Here is an 18,680-nt window from a genome sequence, read left to right on the forward strand (position 1 = left end):
TGAGGGGGGTTCAAATCGAAAGTTTGAGTGGGGGGGGGGGGGGTGCACATCAAAAGTTTGAGGGGGGGGGGGGGTTCAAATCGAAAACTTTGTCCCCGGGCGCCGGGAAGGGTCGCTATGCCTCTGAGTGACAGACGTGATGTTTTTTGATGGATGACCCCCGAAACCCACAGTTATCCAACGGATGACGGGTATTCTAGTCTATAATATAAGCGGGCTGAGCGTGTCCTTCCTTCCTTCCGTCCGTCATCGCTATAGATTTTGGGACTATAAAAGTAAACTGCGCACCACGCTGTGCTTTTCAGTGCACCGCAGTGTCTTATTATAAGTATTAGAGTAGGGTTTGTTTATATAGCGGCATAGAGCTATTTTATAATTGCCACGGTTTTTACTCTTTCGCATAACGTCAAGAAAATATTAAATACACGCAAACTGCTAAAACGTATTAAAAAGATTAATGTCAAATATCATTTTAGTTTATATTCCTAGAAAAAATGGATACATTTCCATAAAAGTAGGTCGAAAAAGCTAATTAATTCCACTTTTTTTTGTGGTAATTGTTTCAAGGGAGGTAATTTGAAAATATATTTAACTCAACAATAATTTAAGTTAATCTTTTTTTTATTACTACCGCATTGATTAGTCTATGTTAAGGTTCATAATTAAAAGAGAAAAATGTTAAGATTATTTATATTATTTTCTAATTAGTCTATGATTTCTCAAAATCACTATTTTTTGTTTTTGTTTTTTGGTGCTAACAGATGGTGAAATTTTATAATTATAATATAGAGAATGGTGGAAAGACTCTCTCTGGGCGCGGACGCCTGGGAAAAGCGTGATTTTCGGTGGTAATTCTAATTACATTGCCAATGTGTTTTCTTAGAACCATAAAAGTAAACACCACTTGCCGTACATTCATTTGCATCGCATTGTTTTATTGTAAGTTATGGAGTAGGATCTATTTAGATCTATGTGACTTAAATTTTTAATGTTGGAAAGGGTCTCTTTGGGCGCGGACGCCTAAAAAGCGTGTTGTTTGGTGGTGATTCTAATGTTGTGGTTGTGTTGTTGTTTTTTTTTTGGTTGTGTTGTGGTTGTGTTGTGGTTGTATTGTGGTTGTTTTTTGGTTGTGTTGTGGTTGTGTTGTGGCTGTGTTGTGGTTGTGTTTTTGTTGTGGTTGTGTTTTTGTTGTGGTTGTGTTGTAGTTGTGTTGTGTTGTGTTTGTGTTGTGGTTGTGGTTGTGTTGTGGTTGTGTTGTGTTGTGTTTGTGTTGTGTTGTGGTTGTGTTGTGGTTGTGTTGTGTTTGTGGTTGTGTTTTTTGTGTTTGTGTTGTTTTTGTTTGTTTTGTTCTGTTCCAAAGTTGGTACATTTAAAAATGATTTACCGTGGCGGAGCACGGGATGCAGCTAGTCTATAATATAAGCGGGCTGAGCGTGTCCTTCCGTCCGTCATCGCTATAGATTTTGGGACTATAAAAGTAAACTACGCACCATGCTGTGCTTTTCAGTGCACCGCAGTGTCTTATTATAGGTAATAGAGTAGGGTTTGTTTATATAGAGGCATAGAGCTATTTTATAAATGCCACTGTGTTTACTCTTTTGCATAACTTAAATAAAATATTAAATACACGCACATGGCTAAAACATATTTAAAAAATCAATGTTAAATATCATTTTCGTTTATATTCCTAGAAAAAATGGATATATTTTTATGAAAGTAGGTCAAAGAAACTAATTAATTCAACTTTTTTTTTGGTAATTTTTTGCAAGGGAGGTAATTTGAAAATATATTTAACTCATCAATATCATTTTAAGTTAATTTTTTGTTTATTACTACCGCATTGATTATTATATGTTAAGGTTCATAATTAAAAGAGAAAAATGTTAAGATTATTAATATTATTTATTATTATTTTCTAATTAGTCTATGATTTCTCAAAAATCACTATCTTTTTGCTTTTGTTTTTCGGTGTTATGAAAACAGATGGTGAAATTAGACTTTTTGAGAAGAATGGAAAGGCTCTCTCTGAGCGCGGACGTATGGGAAAATGTGTTTTATTTTTTAATATTCAACTCACTCTCAATAATTTAAGTTAATTTTTGTTATTACTTCCACATTGATTATTATATGTTAAGGTTCATAAGTAAAATAGAAAAATGTTATGGTTATTTATATTATTTTCTAATTAGTCTATGATCTCTCAAAATCACTATTTTTTGTTTTTGTTTTTCGGTGTTAACAGATGGTGAAATTTTAGGATTATAGTATAGAGAATGCTGAACAGGCTCTTTCTGGGCGTGGACGCTTGGAAAAAGCATGTTTTTCGGTGGTGATTCTAATTACATTACCAATGTGTTTTCTTAGAACCATAAAAGTAAACGCCACTTGCCGTACATTTATTTGCATCGCATTGTTTTATTGTAAGTTATGGAGTAGGATCTATTTATGTGACTTAAATTAAGGCTCTCTTTGGGCGCGGACGCCTAAAAAAGCGTGTTGTTTGGTGGTGATTCTAATGTTGTGGCTGTGGTTGTGTTGTGGTTGTGTTGTAGTTGTGTTGTGGTTGTGTTGTGGTTGTGTTGTGGTTGTATTGAGGTTGTGTTGTGGTTGTGTTGTGGTTGTGATGTGGTTGTGTTGTGGTTGTGTTGTGGTTGTGTTGAGGTTGTATTGTGGTTGTGTTGTGTTTTTGTTGTGTTTGTGTTGTGGTTGTGTTGTGGTTGCGTTGTTGTTGTGTTGTGTTGTGGTTGTGTTGTGTTGTGGTTGTGTTGTGGTTGTGTTTTGTTTGTGTTGTGGTTGTGTTGTGGTTGTGTTGTGGTTGTGTTGTGTTTTGTTTGTATTGTGGTTGTGTTGTGGTTGCGTTGTGGTTGTGTTGTTGTGTTGTGTTGTGGTTGTGTTGTGGTTGTGTTGTGGTTGTGTTTTGTTTGTGTTTATGTTTGTGTTGTGTTTTTGTTCGTTTTGTTCTGTTCCAAAAATGTACATTTAAAAAGATTTACCGTGGCGGAGCACGGGATGCAGCTAGTAAATTATTATATTCTGCGATAGGTATGCAACAGTCATCTTTGGTGTGTCGCTTTCTTGTCAACCGTGTCGGTCTCTGGTCAAATGTGTCGGTCTTTGATCAACTGTGTTAGTATTTATCAACCGTGTCGGTCTCTGGTCAAGCGTGTCGTATCGATAACTGGTTAAGTGTGTCGGTCTCTGATCAAGTGTCTCAGTCTCTGGTCAAGCGTGTCGATAACTGGTCAAGTGTGTAGGTCTCTGTGTCGGTCCTTGTCAAGTGTGTCGGCCCTGGTCAAGTGTGTAGGTCTCTGTGTCAGTCTCTGGTGAAGTGTGTAGGTCTGTGTTCAGATGTGTCAGTCTATGTCCAGATGTCCGCATGCCTGTCCTATAAAGACAACACAGTTCGGGACACGCGACAACACAAAGGGAGCTACTGGTCATTGACTGCAGGTGGAATGAAATATCTCACGTTATCAGATAGCTGGGTCAAGGTCATTGGTCGATCTGGACCCTGTGTTGTGACTGGTTGGTTGATCAATAGCCAGGTGTCAGTGGGAGTAGTTGGTCATTCTCTGTTGCTGGTTGGTTGATCAATAGCCAGGTGTCAGTGGGAGTAGTTGGTCATTCTCTGTTGCTGGTTGGTTGATCAATAGCCAGGTGTCAGTGGGAGTAGTTGGTCATTCTCTGTTGCTGGTTGGTTGATGAATAGCCAGGTGTCAGTGTGAGTAGTTGGTCATTCTCTGTATGGGGTAGTTGGTCATTCTCTGTATATGGGGTAGTTGGTCATTCTCTGTATGGAGTAGTTGGTCATTCTCTGTATATGGGGCAGTTGGTCATTCTCTGTATGGAGTAGTTGGTCATTCTGTATATGGGATAGTTGGTCATTCTGTATATGGGATAGTTGGTCATTCTCTGTATGGAGTAGTTGTTCATTCTCTGTATGGAGTAGTTGGTCATTCTGTATATGGGATAGTTGGTCATTCTCTGTATAAGGGTAGTTGGTCATTCTCTGTATGGAGTGGTTGGTCATGCTGTATATGGGATAGTTGGTCATTCTCTGTATAAGGGTAGTTGGCCATTCTCTGTATGGAGTAGTTGGTCATTCTGTTTATGGGATAGTCGGGCACTCTCTACATAAGTTAGTTCGCCATTGCCTGACTTTGTCAAATGGATCGTTGTTTAGTCACTCTCTAGTTGTGACGTAGAACTGGTCAAGTGGTCATTTGATCGATTATCTGTACGGCGAGGGGTGGCGACAAATCTCGACAACATCAGGAAGTCACCAACTCTTATTTTGATATGGGGGACTGGCCAGTGTTTTAACGGCGTGTCCCAAACCTAATTAGTGTCCCGAGCACCCCCCCCCCCCCCCACCTGTGCCCCACCTAGCAGGTCTCACCTGTCCAAATATTCACCTGAGCCACACGCCGCCTAATGAGCTGGTGAGCCGTGTGTTGACGTCACGCCAACACGTGTAAACAGTTAACAAATGTTGACCAACCCGCCGCCAACAAAACTTGACCGGCCGCCACTTGAATGGGGAAACAGTTTAAACAGACGTCAAGATTAATCTACTTCAGATCGGTGTCACGTGACCCGATCCGCTTTACAAACATAAACATAAGTCACGTGGTTTCGTACGCTTCCCATTGTTTTAAGTGAGTGATGTCAATTTGCTGCTATTTTTAGTTCAGCTGATCCGCGATACAATATTTTCAAGTGAATATATGTTTAATCATTGGCTTATTCATGAGGAAATGTAAGATACTATACACCCCTCCCTTTGTAGGGTACAAGGGAATGTTGCAAAAGTACTCACTCACACTTACTTCTCAATTATATCGATTATAAAGTGTAATCGATTAGTGCTAGAAATCGATCTAAAATTAGTGATATCGATTTATTCCGTGACGGTGAACAATCGCCCCGCAATGAATGTATTCCCGCGCGTGTATTTCTATGTGTGAATTCGAATAGATTATAATGATACAGCATTTTCGCTTTCGGCCAAAAATAGATCTGCAGCTGGGCCCAAATAAGATCGATACTGGAGACGTGCAGCGAATACTGAAACAGTTCGATACCTGAACACGGGCAGCTAATACTGAAACAGTTCGATACCTGAACACGGGCAGCTAATACTGAAACAGTTCGATACATGAACACGGGCAGCGAATACTGAAACAGTTCGATACCTTAACACGGGCAGCTAATACTGAAACAGTTCGATACCTAAACACGGGCAGCTAATCCTAAAACAGTTCGATACATGAACACGGGCAGCGAATACTGAAACAGTTCGATACCTTAACACGGGCAGCTAATCCTAAAACAGTTCGATACCTTAACACGGGCAGCTAATCCTAAAACAGTTCGATACCTTAACACGGGCAGCTAATCCTAAAACAGTTCGATACCTTAACACGAGCAGCGAATACTGAAACAGTTCGATACCTGAACACGGGCAGCTAATCCTAAAACAGTTCGATACCCCCCCCCCCCCCCCCCCCCCCAAACGAGATGGAATTTATACAGTAAACATACACTTTTACTAGTGTCCCCCCCCCCCCCGCCGAAAATATCAAGTGCCCCCCCCCCCCCCCTCCCGGAGAAAAAAGTCCTGGAAGAAACATTGTTTATAAGAGGTTCCTGTTGTAAGAAAAATGGTAGGATCAGGACATCACGTGATTACATTGACATACAACATATCCGGATGACATGTCCGGACCAACTTTGTCCGGATGACTTATTTATAACATTAATCTATACAGCAGAAATGCCCAGAAATTACAGATACAAAATGTAATAAACCTCACGACGGAATGAGTAAAACTTTTACTTCAAATAAAAGTTTGCTTGTTCCAGGCTTAAGTTGTCGGTAAGATCGTACCGTTCACATTCCTTAGCTAACCTTGGCTAAACTGACATGCTGATCGTTTACCTTCATCCATTACACCCCCTCCTCCAATCTCCCCCGCAGCGCTTTCACATTAAAAACTAGGTCAACCTGACCCCAAATTGGATTAAGCCCCTGTGTCAGTCACGTGACTGTCACCACGTGACTGACATCATGTGACCAGGTTCCGGTGCTGGGAAGAATCTTATCTGACCCGTCTGGCCAGTTACACCGTGCCGTGACGTCATACACCTGTTTCTACCTGGGCTAGACATGAGTTACTTAACTAAAAGAACCAATGTATCGATGGCCAAATGACTTGAGTTACTTAACTACAAGAACCAGTGTATCGATGGCCAAATGACTTGAGTTACTTAACTACAAGAACCAGTGTATCGATGGCCAAATGACATGAGTTACTTAAATGACATGAGCTGATGTGTGGAGTCGATGGTTGCTACCAAAACACCGGCACTACAAAACAATGTTGTCGGGTCGGGTAGATTTAGTAATTGTGTTTATAGTAGGGTTAATGTTTGGTGTGTGGATGGTTAATGTTAAAATGTAAGGGGGGAGTGTAGGGTTAATGTTATAATGTTAGGGGGGAGTGTAGGGTTAATGTTATAATGTAAGGGGGTTAATGTTATAATGTTAGGGGGAAGGTAGGGTTGATGTTATAATGTTAGGGGGAAGGTAGGGTTAATGTTATAATATTAGGGGGAAGGTAGGGTTAATGTTATAATATTAGGGGGAAGGCAGGGTTAATGTAATAATGTAAGGGGGAGTGTAGGGTTAATGTAATAATGTAAGGGGGGAGTGTAGGGTTAATGTTATAATGTAAGGGGGTTCATGTTATAATGTTAGGGGGAAGGCAGGGTTAATGTAAGGGGGGAGTGTAAGGTTAATGTTAGGGGGGGGGTGTAAGGTTAGTCTCGAGGTTGAGAGGTTAGTGACAGTGTTATTATCAGTGCACGGATGTAGGACAAGTAACACTTATCAGTGTTTCTTCCAGACTTTTTCTCCGGGGGGGGGGGGCACTTGAAATTTTTCGGGGGCGGGGGGGGGGGGGGCGGACACTGTTAAAAGTATATATTTTCTATATAAATTATATAAATTTCATTTCGTTCGGGGGGGGGGGGGCCTGGAAGAAACTCTGACACTTATAGAAAAGTACCAGTACTATAACCGCTCTAGCTCTGAAAGAAAGTACCCGAACTAATGACCATAACCGCCGTAGTTCTGACGTCATCGTATGACGTAGTCTACCCCGAACATTGACACGATGACGAATGTTTTCTTCCACTTTTTAACCCCGCCCCTTCCACCCGGTGGCACCACCCAGCGGCACCACCCACCGGACACGACTGCAATCGATTGTGACGAAATTCAACAGTTCGCCAGTCAGCCGTGTGTGTATGTATCTAAATATATCCGCATTCACACCTGCCTACCTACCCCGTCCCCGTGTCTATAGCTAGCTGGGTCGTGTAGGAGTAAGTTGATCCCTTTAAACGTCGCTACACTCTGTATGTAGAACCAGGCCCATACAAGTTGTTGATTTTTGTTTACCTTCAATAACAACAGTGCGCAGCATACTTGATGTGTTGGTTGGCTAAATATTATGTGCGTTGTGTTCTATAAAACTAGATCTGCTATACATATACAATACTTTATGTTTTATTGTATGGTTCGCGATCAAGTTAGGTAATTTTTAAAAAGTGTGTTCTAATCTAGTCCTAGCTTGGATTACATCTCTACTCCAGTTAATCAAACAATGTGGTGAGTTATCGGTCGTGTTGTGAATTATCGGTCGTGTGGTGAGTTATCGGTCTTGTGACGAGTGAGATAACGCTATTTAAAAACACGGCTACACAAGGCCATTGTGAAGATAGCGCCTAATGTTGAACACACGTGTGTTGATTTCAGTAGGTAGGCCACAGGGAAATAAATAATATTAAATGACAAATCTCTCTCTCTCTCTCCGCCCCCCCCCCCCCCCCCCACGGTCCGTCCAAAGACAGAGAAGTGTAAGCCCCACGTCCAGACCAACATTGTGTGCTGTTTTAAAATGTACACACATTCACACACACATGCACTCACACATTTTTTTTTTCAGGCACAAACATGTTCACACACATGCACATTCACTCAAATATTCACCAACACACATACACACAGAAAGCCATATTGCTTTCAATACTACACGTTTCAACGTTACTTCTATCCCAATCACTAGGCCCTACAATCTCTATCGTATTTTATGAATAACTATTCATTTTATTTTTGTTATTGAAATGGACCGTTTACTAAAAGCACACACACACACTGCCTTTTTATGTCTCGATTAAAGTTATTACTTGTCAACTGTCTACCTGTTAAAGTAATTCCATTCACCTGTCAGGTTTCTGAAGGTAAATTGTACACTATATATCGATACTCAATAATCAATCAGCCTTGAGCTTTTCCCTCAAATATTTTAAGGTACCCTTTAGAGCCGGGTGTGACGTCTCAGATTTAGCCGTCTTTTGATTGGTTGTCTGTTGCTTACAAACCTGTGAGAAACAATGGCTTCCTAGCGTCCCATTGGTTCGCATGTCGGATCATGTCCCTTAACTCAAATTTACATTTCATTTTTTGGAACAAATGTCTTTTAAGTACTAAGTGATTCAAATACCACTTTTTAAAACTGTATTAAGATCAATGTTCTAAAAATAAACTAGCACTTATAAATACTTAGATATACTCCCCCTTATTAGCCAGTGGTATCTAATAGTGATTTTAATTTTTACCCTTTTAATTTTCGATTTGTATTCAGACAAACGAAGATCTATGGCCAAAACATTAATTGTTCTCGTTCTTTGTATTGTTTTCCATCTGTAACTGACCAAATACTCACGCTATCAAATAAAAGTTGGATGCCTACTCTGGATCACTTGAGCATCATCTAACCGCGTGATACTCTCACACCCAAACAACCCCGCATAGCCTCGCTACTTTCTGTGTAAATTGTTTTTCCTATAAACAACACATTTATGTTCGTGTAGGCTAGCTTTCTCTCTTATATTCTGTAATCTAATGACGGCAATTCTGAGACCGACTGGGATGCTAGCGTCAGTCGTTGATCTTTCTGTTCGATCTCTGCCACCATAGTAGGTAAATCCGTGAAACATTTAACTGAAGGGTCTAAAGCGGCGGCGTCCTTTACATGGAGTACTGTAGCTCTATTTATTTCCAGATGCATTATAATATACCAAATAGATCTAGATCTAGTAACTAGACTAAATTTATAAAAGTTAATTTCTAAAAAGCCACATTGGAACTAGAGTTTCTTTCAAGTATCTCTAGAGGAAAGGACACAATGCACTCCGTACCCCTGAACGAAGAATAAAAACAAATCTATAATAAATATTGAAAATATAAACTTCATCCAGCGTTGTCGTCCCTGAAAGTTTCAGTTGCTCTTCCCCCCCCCCCCCCCCCCCCCCCCGCGCCTGCTTCACATTTCTGTCACATTATTTCTCTTACCCTCGGTAAGGACCGACCTCTTATCTAGCACAAGTCTAAAAGCCGGTAGTTAAGACCTTGGTTTACTGGTTAGGTGCAATAGTAAGAGCACCCGGCACAATTTCCTTTAAAATGTCACACAGCACAATTTATAGTGTGGACTCGGATTGTGTTTTTTTTTTAACTGATTTCAAATTCATTGTCAATACTTAACAATTCGTATAGCAAGACCTTGATATAAATGGTATAAACTATTGTATAGTCAGACTTTGATATAAATGGTATAAACTATTGTATAGTTAGACTTTGATATAAATGGTATAAACTATTGTATAACAAGACCTTGATATAAATGGTATGCAATATTTCAGCTGGCCCTGATGGACATGCTGGTGCACCCTACCTAACAGCTGTTGATGACCGCAGTGTGCCCAGATGGCAGAGGGACCAGCACGGCTGTCGGCCTATGAAAGATTTGGAAGCGCTCTCATACCACAGAAGTTACGAAAGGTCATTTGAAACTCACTTTTTTTCAACTTTAGTTAATCTCATACCACAGAAGTTACGAAAGGTCATTAGCATTTGAAACTCAACTTTTTTCAACTTTAGTTAATCTCATACCACAGAAGTTACGAAAGGTCATTAGCATTTGAAACTCAACTTTTTTCAACTTTAGTTAATCAGAAAAAAAAAAGAAAATCAATGTTAACCTCTCCTCTCTGAAATCTACAATATAATTTCGTTTTACTTGGAGTGGTAAAACGGGAGGGAGGGGGGGGTTGCATCTCAAATTCTAAATTTGATTTCATAACTAATGGGCTTCTTACTCGAATGGAGATCTTGAAAAAAATAGACATGAGCAAAAATTTTGCTGATTGGTTTATTTCTCTGACTTGTTTATTTCCCCTGCCTGTTTGTTTTTTTAAATTTGTATACTCTAAATGTTTCAAATGAATTTTTTGTTATCCAATATTTTATGGTCCAACTTTTAGACCGGGTTAACACCTGTTAATCTGATCACTGGATCCATTAGTTGGTTTCAGATAATTAAAGCATTTTTAATTAGCATAACTAGGGGATCCCAAAACCTATCAAGTGACACCAACAGTATCTTCCATCTTGATCTGATGGCAGCCATGTCTGTTTTGTTTCACAGTCAGACACAAGTTCACTTTTTTAGTTCATGTTTTTTTACGTCTTTTTTAGCTCTTTAATGCTGCTTTATTTACCAACCTGATATTTTGAAATAAAATTTCAAGCCATGTGATGTTTTGTAATTTAGATCACTTTAAACCATTGTGTTACCTCATGTGATGTATTGTAATTTAGATCACTCTGACCGTTGTGTGACTTTGCTTATTTTCCAGCGATTGTTTTCAAGACACAGACAAAATGAAGACCGTGTTGTTTACGTTGACAACCGTGCCCTGCCCGGTGATGGCATTACAGAGGAAATTAAATACCCCAGCAACACAGTGGTTTCATCTAAAGTAGGTGGTTTTATCTACTATTTGTGGTTTCACCTAAAGTAGTTGGTTTTAGCTACTATCTGTGGTTTCACCTAAAGTAGGTGGTTTTATCTACTGTCAGAGGTTTCATCTATAGTCGAAGGTTTTGTCTTTTATCTACTAGCTGTGGTTTCATCTAAAGTAGGTGGTTTCATGTACTAGCAGTTGTTTCATCTAAAGTAGGTGATTTTATCTACTGTAGTGGATTCATCTAATATATGCCAACATTCTGACCCAAGATGTTATCTCAACTAGATTTGGCTAAAGGTCATGTTGTTAAACAAAAAGTTATTTTGGCTAAAACATTACTGCACTAATAATTTTTTTTTAAATTCTTTTATTTATCATATAAGTACTCTTATTTCACCTACCTTTTTATTTCATTTTATTTCAGTACACCATCATCACATTTCTGCCGAAGAATTTGTTTGAACAGTTGCGAAGAGTTGCCAACTTTTATTTTCTCTGTGTGGCTGTCATCCAGGTAAAACTGATCTATTATAAATATTCACTCACACACCCCAGTCACTCACACACCCCAGTCACTCACACACCCCAGTCACTCACCCTTATCACAATCATTCACACATCCTAGTCTTAAATACACACTCCCATCATTCACACACCCCAGTCACTCACACACCCCAGTCACTCACACACCCCAGTCACTCACACACCCCAGTCACTCACACACCCCAGTCACTCACACACCCCAGTCACTCACACACCCCAGTCACTCACACACCCCAGTCACTCACTCTTATCCCAATCATTCATACACATTTCAATCACTCACACACCCCAGTCACTCATACATCCCAGTCACTCATACATCCCAATCACTCGCACATCCCAATCTTACATACACACCCCAAACATGCACATTTTCCAATCATTCTCACATCCCAATCATTCACACATCCCAATCACTCACACATCCTAATCACTCACACATCCAAACCACTCATGCACTTCAAACATTCACACAACATCCCAAACATTCACATATTCCAATCATTCACACATCCCAATCATTCGCACATCCGAATCACTCACACTTCCCAATCATCATAAACATCCCAATCACTCAACTCCAGATAGTGTGTCAGCCACCTTGCTTGTTAGTGTACTTATACAACTCATCCATTGTAAGTTGCTCTAGTTCAATCTTCAATTTTTATCATGTTGTTTTTAATGGGGGAAAACACTTCTTATTCTGACAGATCATTTCTTAGCTTTGGCCTTTTTACAATAGACATTCATCTGAAATATTAATGTAGATAAAATGCAAAAATTTGTGCAATTTGTTTTTAAAAAGATTATATCTTACTTATGCTTTTAAAATCTTCCATTACAAAAGTATGCATAAATTAATAATAAATCAGAAATAACTATAATCCTTAACTCAACATACTTTCAAATTCTATCTTGAAATAGCCGTATTTAATGCATCAGCTTACACCCAGATGTACTGTATTACACATCTAGTACACCTGCATGCTATTTCTTACCTAAATATTTAAATACATTGTAAACATCTGTAATTTATTTCTCACCTACATATTGAAACAAATTGTAAACACCTGTAATTTATTTCTTACCTAAATATTTAAATACATTTTAAACACCTGTAATTTATTTCTCACCTACATATTGAAACAAATTGTAAACACCTGTAATTTATTTCTCATCTAAATATTGAAACAAATTGTAAACACCTGTTATTTATTTCTTACCTGTAGTTTGTTATCGACACCCCAGTCACTCCACTGACCAGCATCCTACCTCTGGTGTTTGTCCTCGCTGTCACTGCCATCAAACAGGTAAGTCATAACTTTTAACAGGTAAATCATAACTTTAACAGGTATACCATCACTTTAACAGGTAAGTCATAACTTTAACAGGTAAACCATCACTTTAACAGGTAAGTCATAACTTGAACAGGTAAACCATCCCATTGTCCGGCTAGTTGTTAGATCATGAATTATTCATTAAATTCTCTTTATCAGTCATTTTTAGACTGATGCTCATGAGAACAAAAGAACACAATCAAATCTGGTTTAATAAGTTGAGGTCGTAGACATGACTTAGGTTTTAGTCACGACAGATTGTAGTCAGGCTTAGGTTTGAGATTTGGGTTTAGACATGACTTATGGTTTAAACATGGTGTCTGTTTATCGCTAGGGTTATGATTTGGGTTTAGACATGACTTATGGTGTAAACATGGTGTCTGTTTATGTCTAGGGTTATGATTTGGGTTTAGACATGACTTTAAACATCATGTCTGTTTATGTCTAGGGTTATGAGGACTGGTTGCGTCACAGAGCGGATAATGAGGTCAACCTGCGTCCAGCATCCATCATACGCAGCGGCAAGCAGCAGCCAGATGTTAGAGCAATGGACATCAAGGTATAGGTGGGGCAGAAACTAAAATTGTGGGGGGGGCGGGGGGGGGGGGGGTTAGAGCAATGGACATCAAGGTATGGGTGGGGCAGAAACTAAAATTGTGGGGGGGGGGGGGGGGGGTTAGAGCAATGGACATCAAGGTATGGGTGGGGCAGAAACTAAAATTGTGGGGGGGGGGGGGGGGGGTTAGAGCTATGGACATCAAGGTATGGGTGGGGCAGAAACTAAAATTGGGGGGGGGGGGTGTTAGAGCTATGGACATCAAGGTATGGGGGGGTGGGGTTAAGGCTTTAGAGTTGGAAAATAAAAATAAAATTTCGGGTTTAAATGAGTATATTTAGGTAAATAGTTTAGGGGTAGATTGTGTTAAGTTAAGAAAGTAAAAATGCCCTAACTGACCTTGTAACCTGTCAACCCCGCAGGTTGGCGACATCGTGAAGGTGAGCATGAATGAAGAGTTCCCGTGTGACCTGGTTCTGCTGTCTTCCCATGACCCCCAGGGTCAATGTTTTGTGACAACCGCCAACCTGGATGGAGAGACCAACCTGAAGGTAGGCGTGGCCATTCACTTACCTGCAGTACAGGTGGGGAGGAGAAACTCACCTGTCATTTATTATCTCAGCTGACAGGTGACAGACACAACACACAAAAAACAACACTGAAAGTTGTTGTGTTAGGTTCAACCAGTGGGTCATCAGCATTGTTGTTTTTTCACCAAGGGAAATAACTTGTGATAGAAACTCAGAAATTACATTTCTTGTCCTTGTTTCTTTACTCTTCTATTCTGTTAGCTTTACTTTTATTGTAGATGTTTTTGTTTTCTTTTTAAATGGCAAAGGTTACCCAGAAATAGTTGAACTCTGTTGATCTAAGAATGTTCGTGTTATTATGTTGATAAACGATATGATGTTGTTTATTGATGTTTTGATTCTGATTATTAAAGATGTGATGTTGATTATTTACGTTTAACATGTTGCTTGTACAGATACTGTTTTCTTGATGATGTGATGTTTATTGTTGATGCTGCAATGTTGATTATTGACAATGTGATATTTATTATGTTGATTATTGATGTTGTGATGTTGATTATTGATGATGTGATGTTGATCAGTGTTGATTATTGACAATTTAATGTTTATTATGTTGATTATGGATGTTGTGATGTTGATTATTGTTGATGTGATGTTGATTATGTTCATTATTGAGGTTGTGATGTTGATTATTGAGGTTGTGATGTTGATTATTGATGATGTGATGTTGATCAACAGACACTGTACTGTTTGAATGAGACCCGGGGCTATGCCACACCTGAAGAACTCTTCAACCTGCGAGCCAAGATCAAATGTAAGGCGCCAATAGCAGATCTCTACACGTTTGAAGGGGTCATGGACTTTGGATCTGAGGCTGAAGCCAAGCCCTTGAACCCAGAGAATCTGCTGCTGCGTGGGGCCAGGTTGAAGAATACAGAATACATTTATGGTTTGTGCTATATTTCTGGTATCTACCCTAGCCTAATGTAGATAATCTGCTTCATAGAGCCACCTTAAAGAGATCAAAATACATTTGGGCTTTATCCCTTCCAACACTAAAAATTAAGAGCAAAGAAGAAGAAGATTTGGGCTTAGTGTTATCAATTTGATTAAAATAAGGCGTTTGAAAATCTTTCTATAGTTGTTTAAAGCATAAAACAATTGCGAGACCAAACAAAATTGTTGTAATCAATGAGAGAAAACAATGTGTTATTTTAATTTTCAGGCTGCGCTGTATACACTGGCCGTGACACTAAAATGGCCCTGAATTCCAAGTTCAAAAAGGCCAAGTTCTCTCGTGTTGAAAGGTGAGGTGAAAAAAATTTCTTATACTAGGTGAAGTAGAGTTGATCTGTTACCATATTCAAAGCATATCTGTGTGGCTACTTAATGCCCAGCCACACCACTTAGCTGCCCATAGAAGATCAACACTATGGGTGTGTTTGGATAAAGAGAATTCTGTATGTGAAGATGAGCCACATGTTCTGTTTTCCCCCCAGGAAAATGAACGCCTTTCTCCTGGTGTTCCTTGTGATCTTGCTGGTGGAGTCTGTGGTGTCTGCTGGTCTCAAGTTTTGGTTTGAAGATGTCCATGTCTACCCCTGGTATGTTGATAAGGAGCAGGTCAGCAATAAGGTACATCACATTTTGTCATACGACATTTTGTTTTACATCACATTTTGTTCTACACCACATTTTGTTTAACATTTTGTTTTACACTACATTTTGTTTTACACCCCATTTTGTTCTACACCACATTTTGTTTTACATTTTGTTTTACACTACATTTTGTTTTACACCACATTTTGTTCTACACCACATTTTGTTCTACACCACATTTTGTTTTACACTACATTTTGTTTTACACCCCATTTTGTTCTACACCACATTTTGTTTTACATTTTGTTTTACACTACATTTTGTTTTACACTACATTTTGTTTTACACTACATTTTGTTTTACACTACATTTTGTTTTACACCACATTTTGTTCTACACCACATTTTGTTTTATACCACATTTTGTTCTACACCACATTTTGTTCTACACCACATTTTGTTTTACACTACATTTTGTTTTACACCATATTTTGTTCTACACCACATTTTGTTATACATTTTGTTTTACACTCCATTTTGTTCCTCATCACATTTTGTTCTACATTTCATAATGTTTTTACATTTGCTCAAGTTGATGGGTCAGTAATAGGTATGAATGTTTTGGTTTGTCACCTTTGATGTGTCTATTTGGAATAGCCCTGTTATTTTCTCTTCCTCTTGAACCAGGCAAAGGACGCTGTAGAGACAGCCTTGGCCTTCATGGTCTTGTACAACTATGTCATCCCCATCTCTCTCTATGTGACTGTAGGTAAGTGACATTTGGATATGACATTTACATGTCATTCCCATCTCTCTGTATGTGACTGTAGGTAAGTGACATTTGGATATGACATTTACGTGTCATCCCCATCTGTGTGTGACTGTAGGTTGACATTTGGATATGACATTTACATGTCATTCCCATCTCTCTGTATGTGACTGTGGGTAAGTGACATTTTGGATATGACATTTACATGTCATCCCCATCTCTATGTATGTGACTGTGGGTAAGTGACATTTTGAATATGACATTTACATGTCATCCCCATCTCTATGTATGTGACTGTAAGTGACATTTTGGAAAAATCATATGGCATATTAAAGGCAGTGGCATAGTGCTGACCACACTATCCCTTCATCAGCCAGGGTCGCAGAAACAGGTGAAATCTAGTTCATCCGCCCTATGGATTGCTAGATTCACAAGGGTAACTTACCATGATACTTTCCCTACTAGATCTGATTATTGATGAATTGAACGTTTAAATAGTGGTAGTGTTTAAAACTGCTTTTGAGGAAATCGAAATCTACTATCATGCCAATTTATTTTTTATTTTTAGAATTGCAGAAATTTTTAGGGTCGTTGTTTTTTGGTTGGGATGTGTTGATGTATGATCCAACAATTGATGAGCCAGCCAAAGCTATCACATCAGATCTTAACGAAGAACTGGGACAGGTGATAATATATTAATTAAGTAATTTCACCATTACATGGTGCAGTACATTGTTGCACAAGAGCAAAGGACTCTCAGATTTTAATCAGCCTCTTGTTTCTTGCTAGGTGGAGTTCCTATTTACCGACAAGACAGGAACTTTGACAGAAAACACAATGGCATTTAGGCAATGCTGTATTGGAAAACGTCAGTTTGAGGAAATCAATGGACGGCTGTATGAGAGGAAGGAGGAGCAGACAGATTTGAAAAATGAGGTCCAGTTTTCTGTAAGTTTTTTCAGTTAACAGGCAACATAACAATTAGACTTGAAATGATGCATAACTTGTAATTATTACATATTCTCACTGTCATATTACTATCAATTATTTAATTTTTTTGTGTGAAATTTTAGGTAGTAGTTGAAATGGATAGTCTATAATATCCTTCTATATTACGCAAGTGCTAAAAGTCTTTATTTTTTCATTTTTATTTTGGTAACTAAGCATAAATATTTCTGCTATTATTCTTTGCCTTTACTTTTATTGTTGTAAGAATAACCTACGGAAGCAATAGTGTCGATGTAATATTTATTTATTAGAAATTGTTGCCAATATTTTCATATTTTACTGAGGTAATAGTGCTGATGTAACATGTATTTACTAGATATTCTTGCCAATGTTTTCATATTTTACTGAGACAATAGTGCTGATGTAACATGTATTTACTAGATATTCTTGCCAATGTTTTCATATTTTACTGAGACAATAGTACTGATGTAACATGTATTTACTAGATATTCTTGCCAATGTTTTCATATTTTACTGAGACAATAGTGCTGATGTAACATGTATTTACTAGATATTGTTGCCAATGTTTTCATATTTTACTGAGGCAATAGTGCTGATGTAACATGTATTTACTAGATATTCTTGCCAATGTTTTCATATTTATTTGACCAGCCGGACATGGACACATTTTTTAAAGTCTTGGCCCTGTGCCACACGGTGAGGATTGACCGGCACCACACCGCTGCAGGCACGTCCAGTTCTTACAGTCCAACTGGGGCTGAGTATGTGTACCAGGCCAGCTCACCTGATGAGAAGGCTTTGGTGGAAGCCTGCGCAAGGTGGGGATGAGTTTATTTAGTTAACCCTTTACAGTCCAGTTTTGTTGGGATCAGTTTAGTTGGTAGTGTAACCCCTTACACCCCAATGTAGTGGGGATCAGTTTAGTTAGTAGTTAACCCCTTACACCCCAATGTAGTGGGGATCAGTTTAGTTGACAGTTAACCCCTTACACCCCATGTGTTTGTAGATCAGTTAACCCATTTTCCTCTGATTCACAGCCATTGTCTTTCAGAATTAGGAAACATTAATTGTTCACACTACAGTTTCCTAAGCTTCTGTCCCTATTTGAAAGATTTTTTTAACTTAACTTAGTTTTTTTAAACAAGAATATCACTTTTTAAAATGATTAGTATTGATTTATTAAATTTTAAAACTACATTTTTATAACCTAATCAATAATGCCTTCATATAACCTAGCACTGCCTTTTATATATAGCCTAGTAGCCTAGTATTACCTTAATAGAACTTATATATATATATAGCCTATATATACATACATTTAATACAAACATACATACAACCAATAGATTTGGAGTTGTCTACCATGGCATGAAAGATGACATGATGGAGGTCACATTCCACAAGAAAATGAAACATTTCAAACTCTTGCATACCTTGCCCTTTGACCCTACCAGGAAAAGGATGAGTGTGATAATTGAAGATGATAATGGTAAGAAAATA

General features: G+C 38.6%; 1 protein-coding gene across 1 annotated transcript in view; it reads left to right on the forward strand.

Moving 5' to 3' along the window:
• Positions 1–7,540: 7,540 nt before the first annotated feature.
• The window catches only part of LOC131952607 (phospholipid-transporting ATPase IF), a 30,293-nt gene continuing 19,153 nt past the window's right edge, over positions 7,541–18,680 (forward strand). Inside the window, exons 1-15 of the mRNA XM_059315356.1 lie at positions 7,541–7,675; positions 9,772–9,910; positions 10,768–10,890; positions 11,303–11,392; positions 12,651–12,731; positions 13,207–13,317; positions 13,737–13,865; positions 14,583–14,793; positions 15,070–15,151; positions 15,344–15,479; positions 16,130–16,211; positions 16,780–16,895; positions 17,001–17,159; positions 17,832–17,998; positions 18,527–18,669. Coding sequence (XP_059171339.1) covers positions 9,836–9,910; positions 10,768–10,890; positions 11,303–11,392; positions 12,651–12,731; positions 13,207–13,317; positions 13,737–13,865; positions 14,583–14,793; positions 15,070–15,151; positions 15,344–15,479; positions 16,130–16,211; positions 16,780–16,895; positions 17,001–17,159; positions 17,832–17,998; positions 18,527–18,669 — 1,705 coding nt within the window. The 5' untranslated portion in view covers positions 7,541–7,675; positions 9,772–9,835. The remainder of the gene's footprint in view (positions 7,676–9,771; positions 9,911–10,767; positions 10,891–11,302; positions 11,393–12,650; positions 12,732–13,206; positions 13,318–13,736; positions 13,866–14,582; positions 14,794–15,069; positions 15,152–15,343; positions 15,480–16,129; positions 16,212–16,779; positions 16,896–17,000; positions 17,160–17,831; positions 17,999–18,526; positions 18,670–18,680) is intronic.

This window comes from Physella acuta, unplaced genomic scaffold (genome assembly GCF_028476545.2).
Source record: "Physella acuta isolate Inbredline_101_S28 unplaced genomic scaffold, ASM2847654v3 ptg000072l, whole genome shotgun sequence".
In the NCBI taxonomy this organism is placed as follows: Eukaryota; Metazoa; Mollusca; class Gastropoda; family Physidae; genus Physella; species Physella acuta.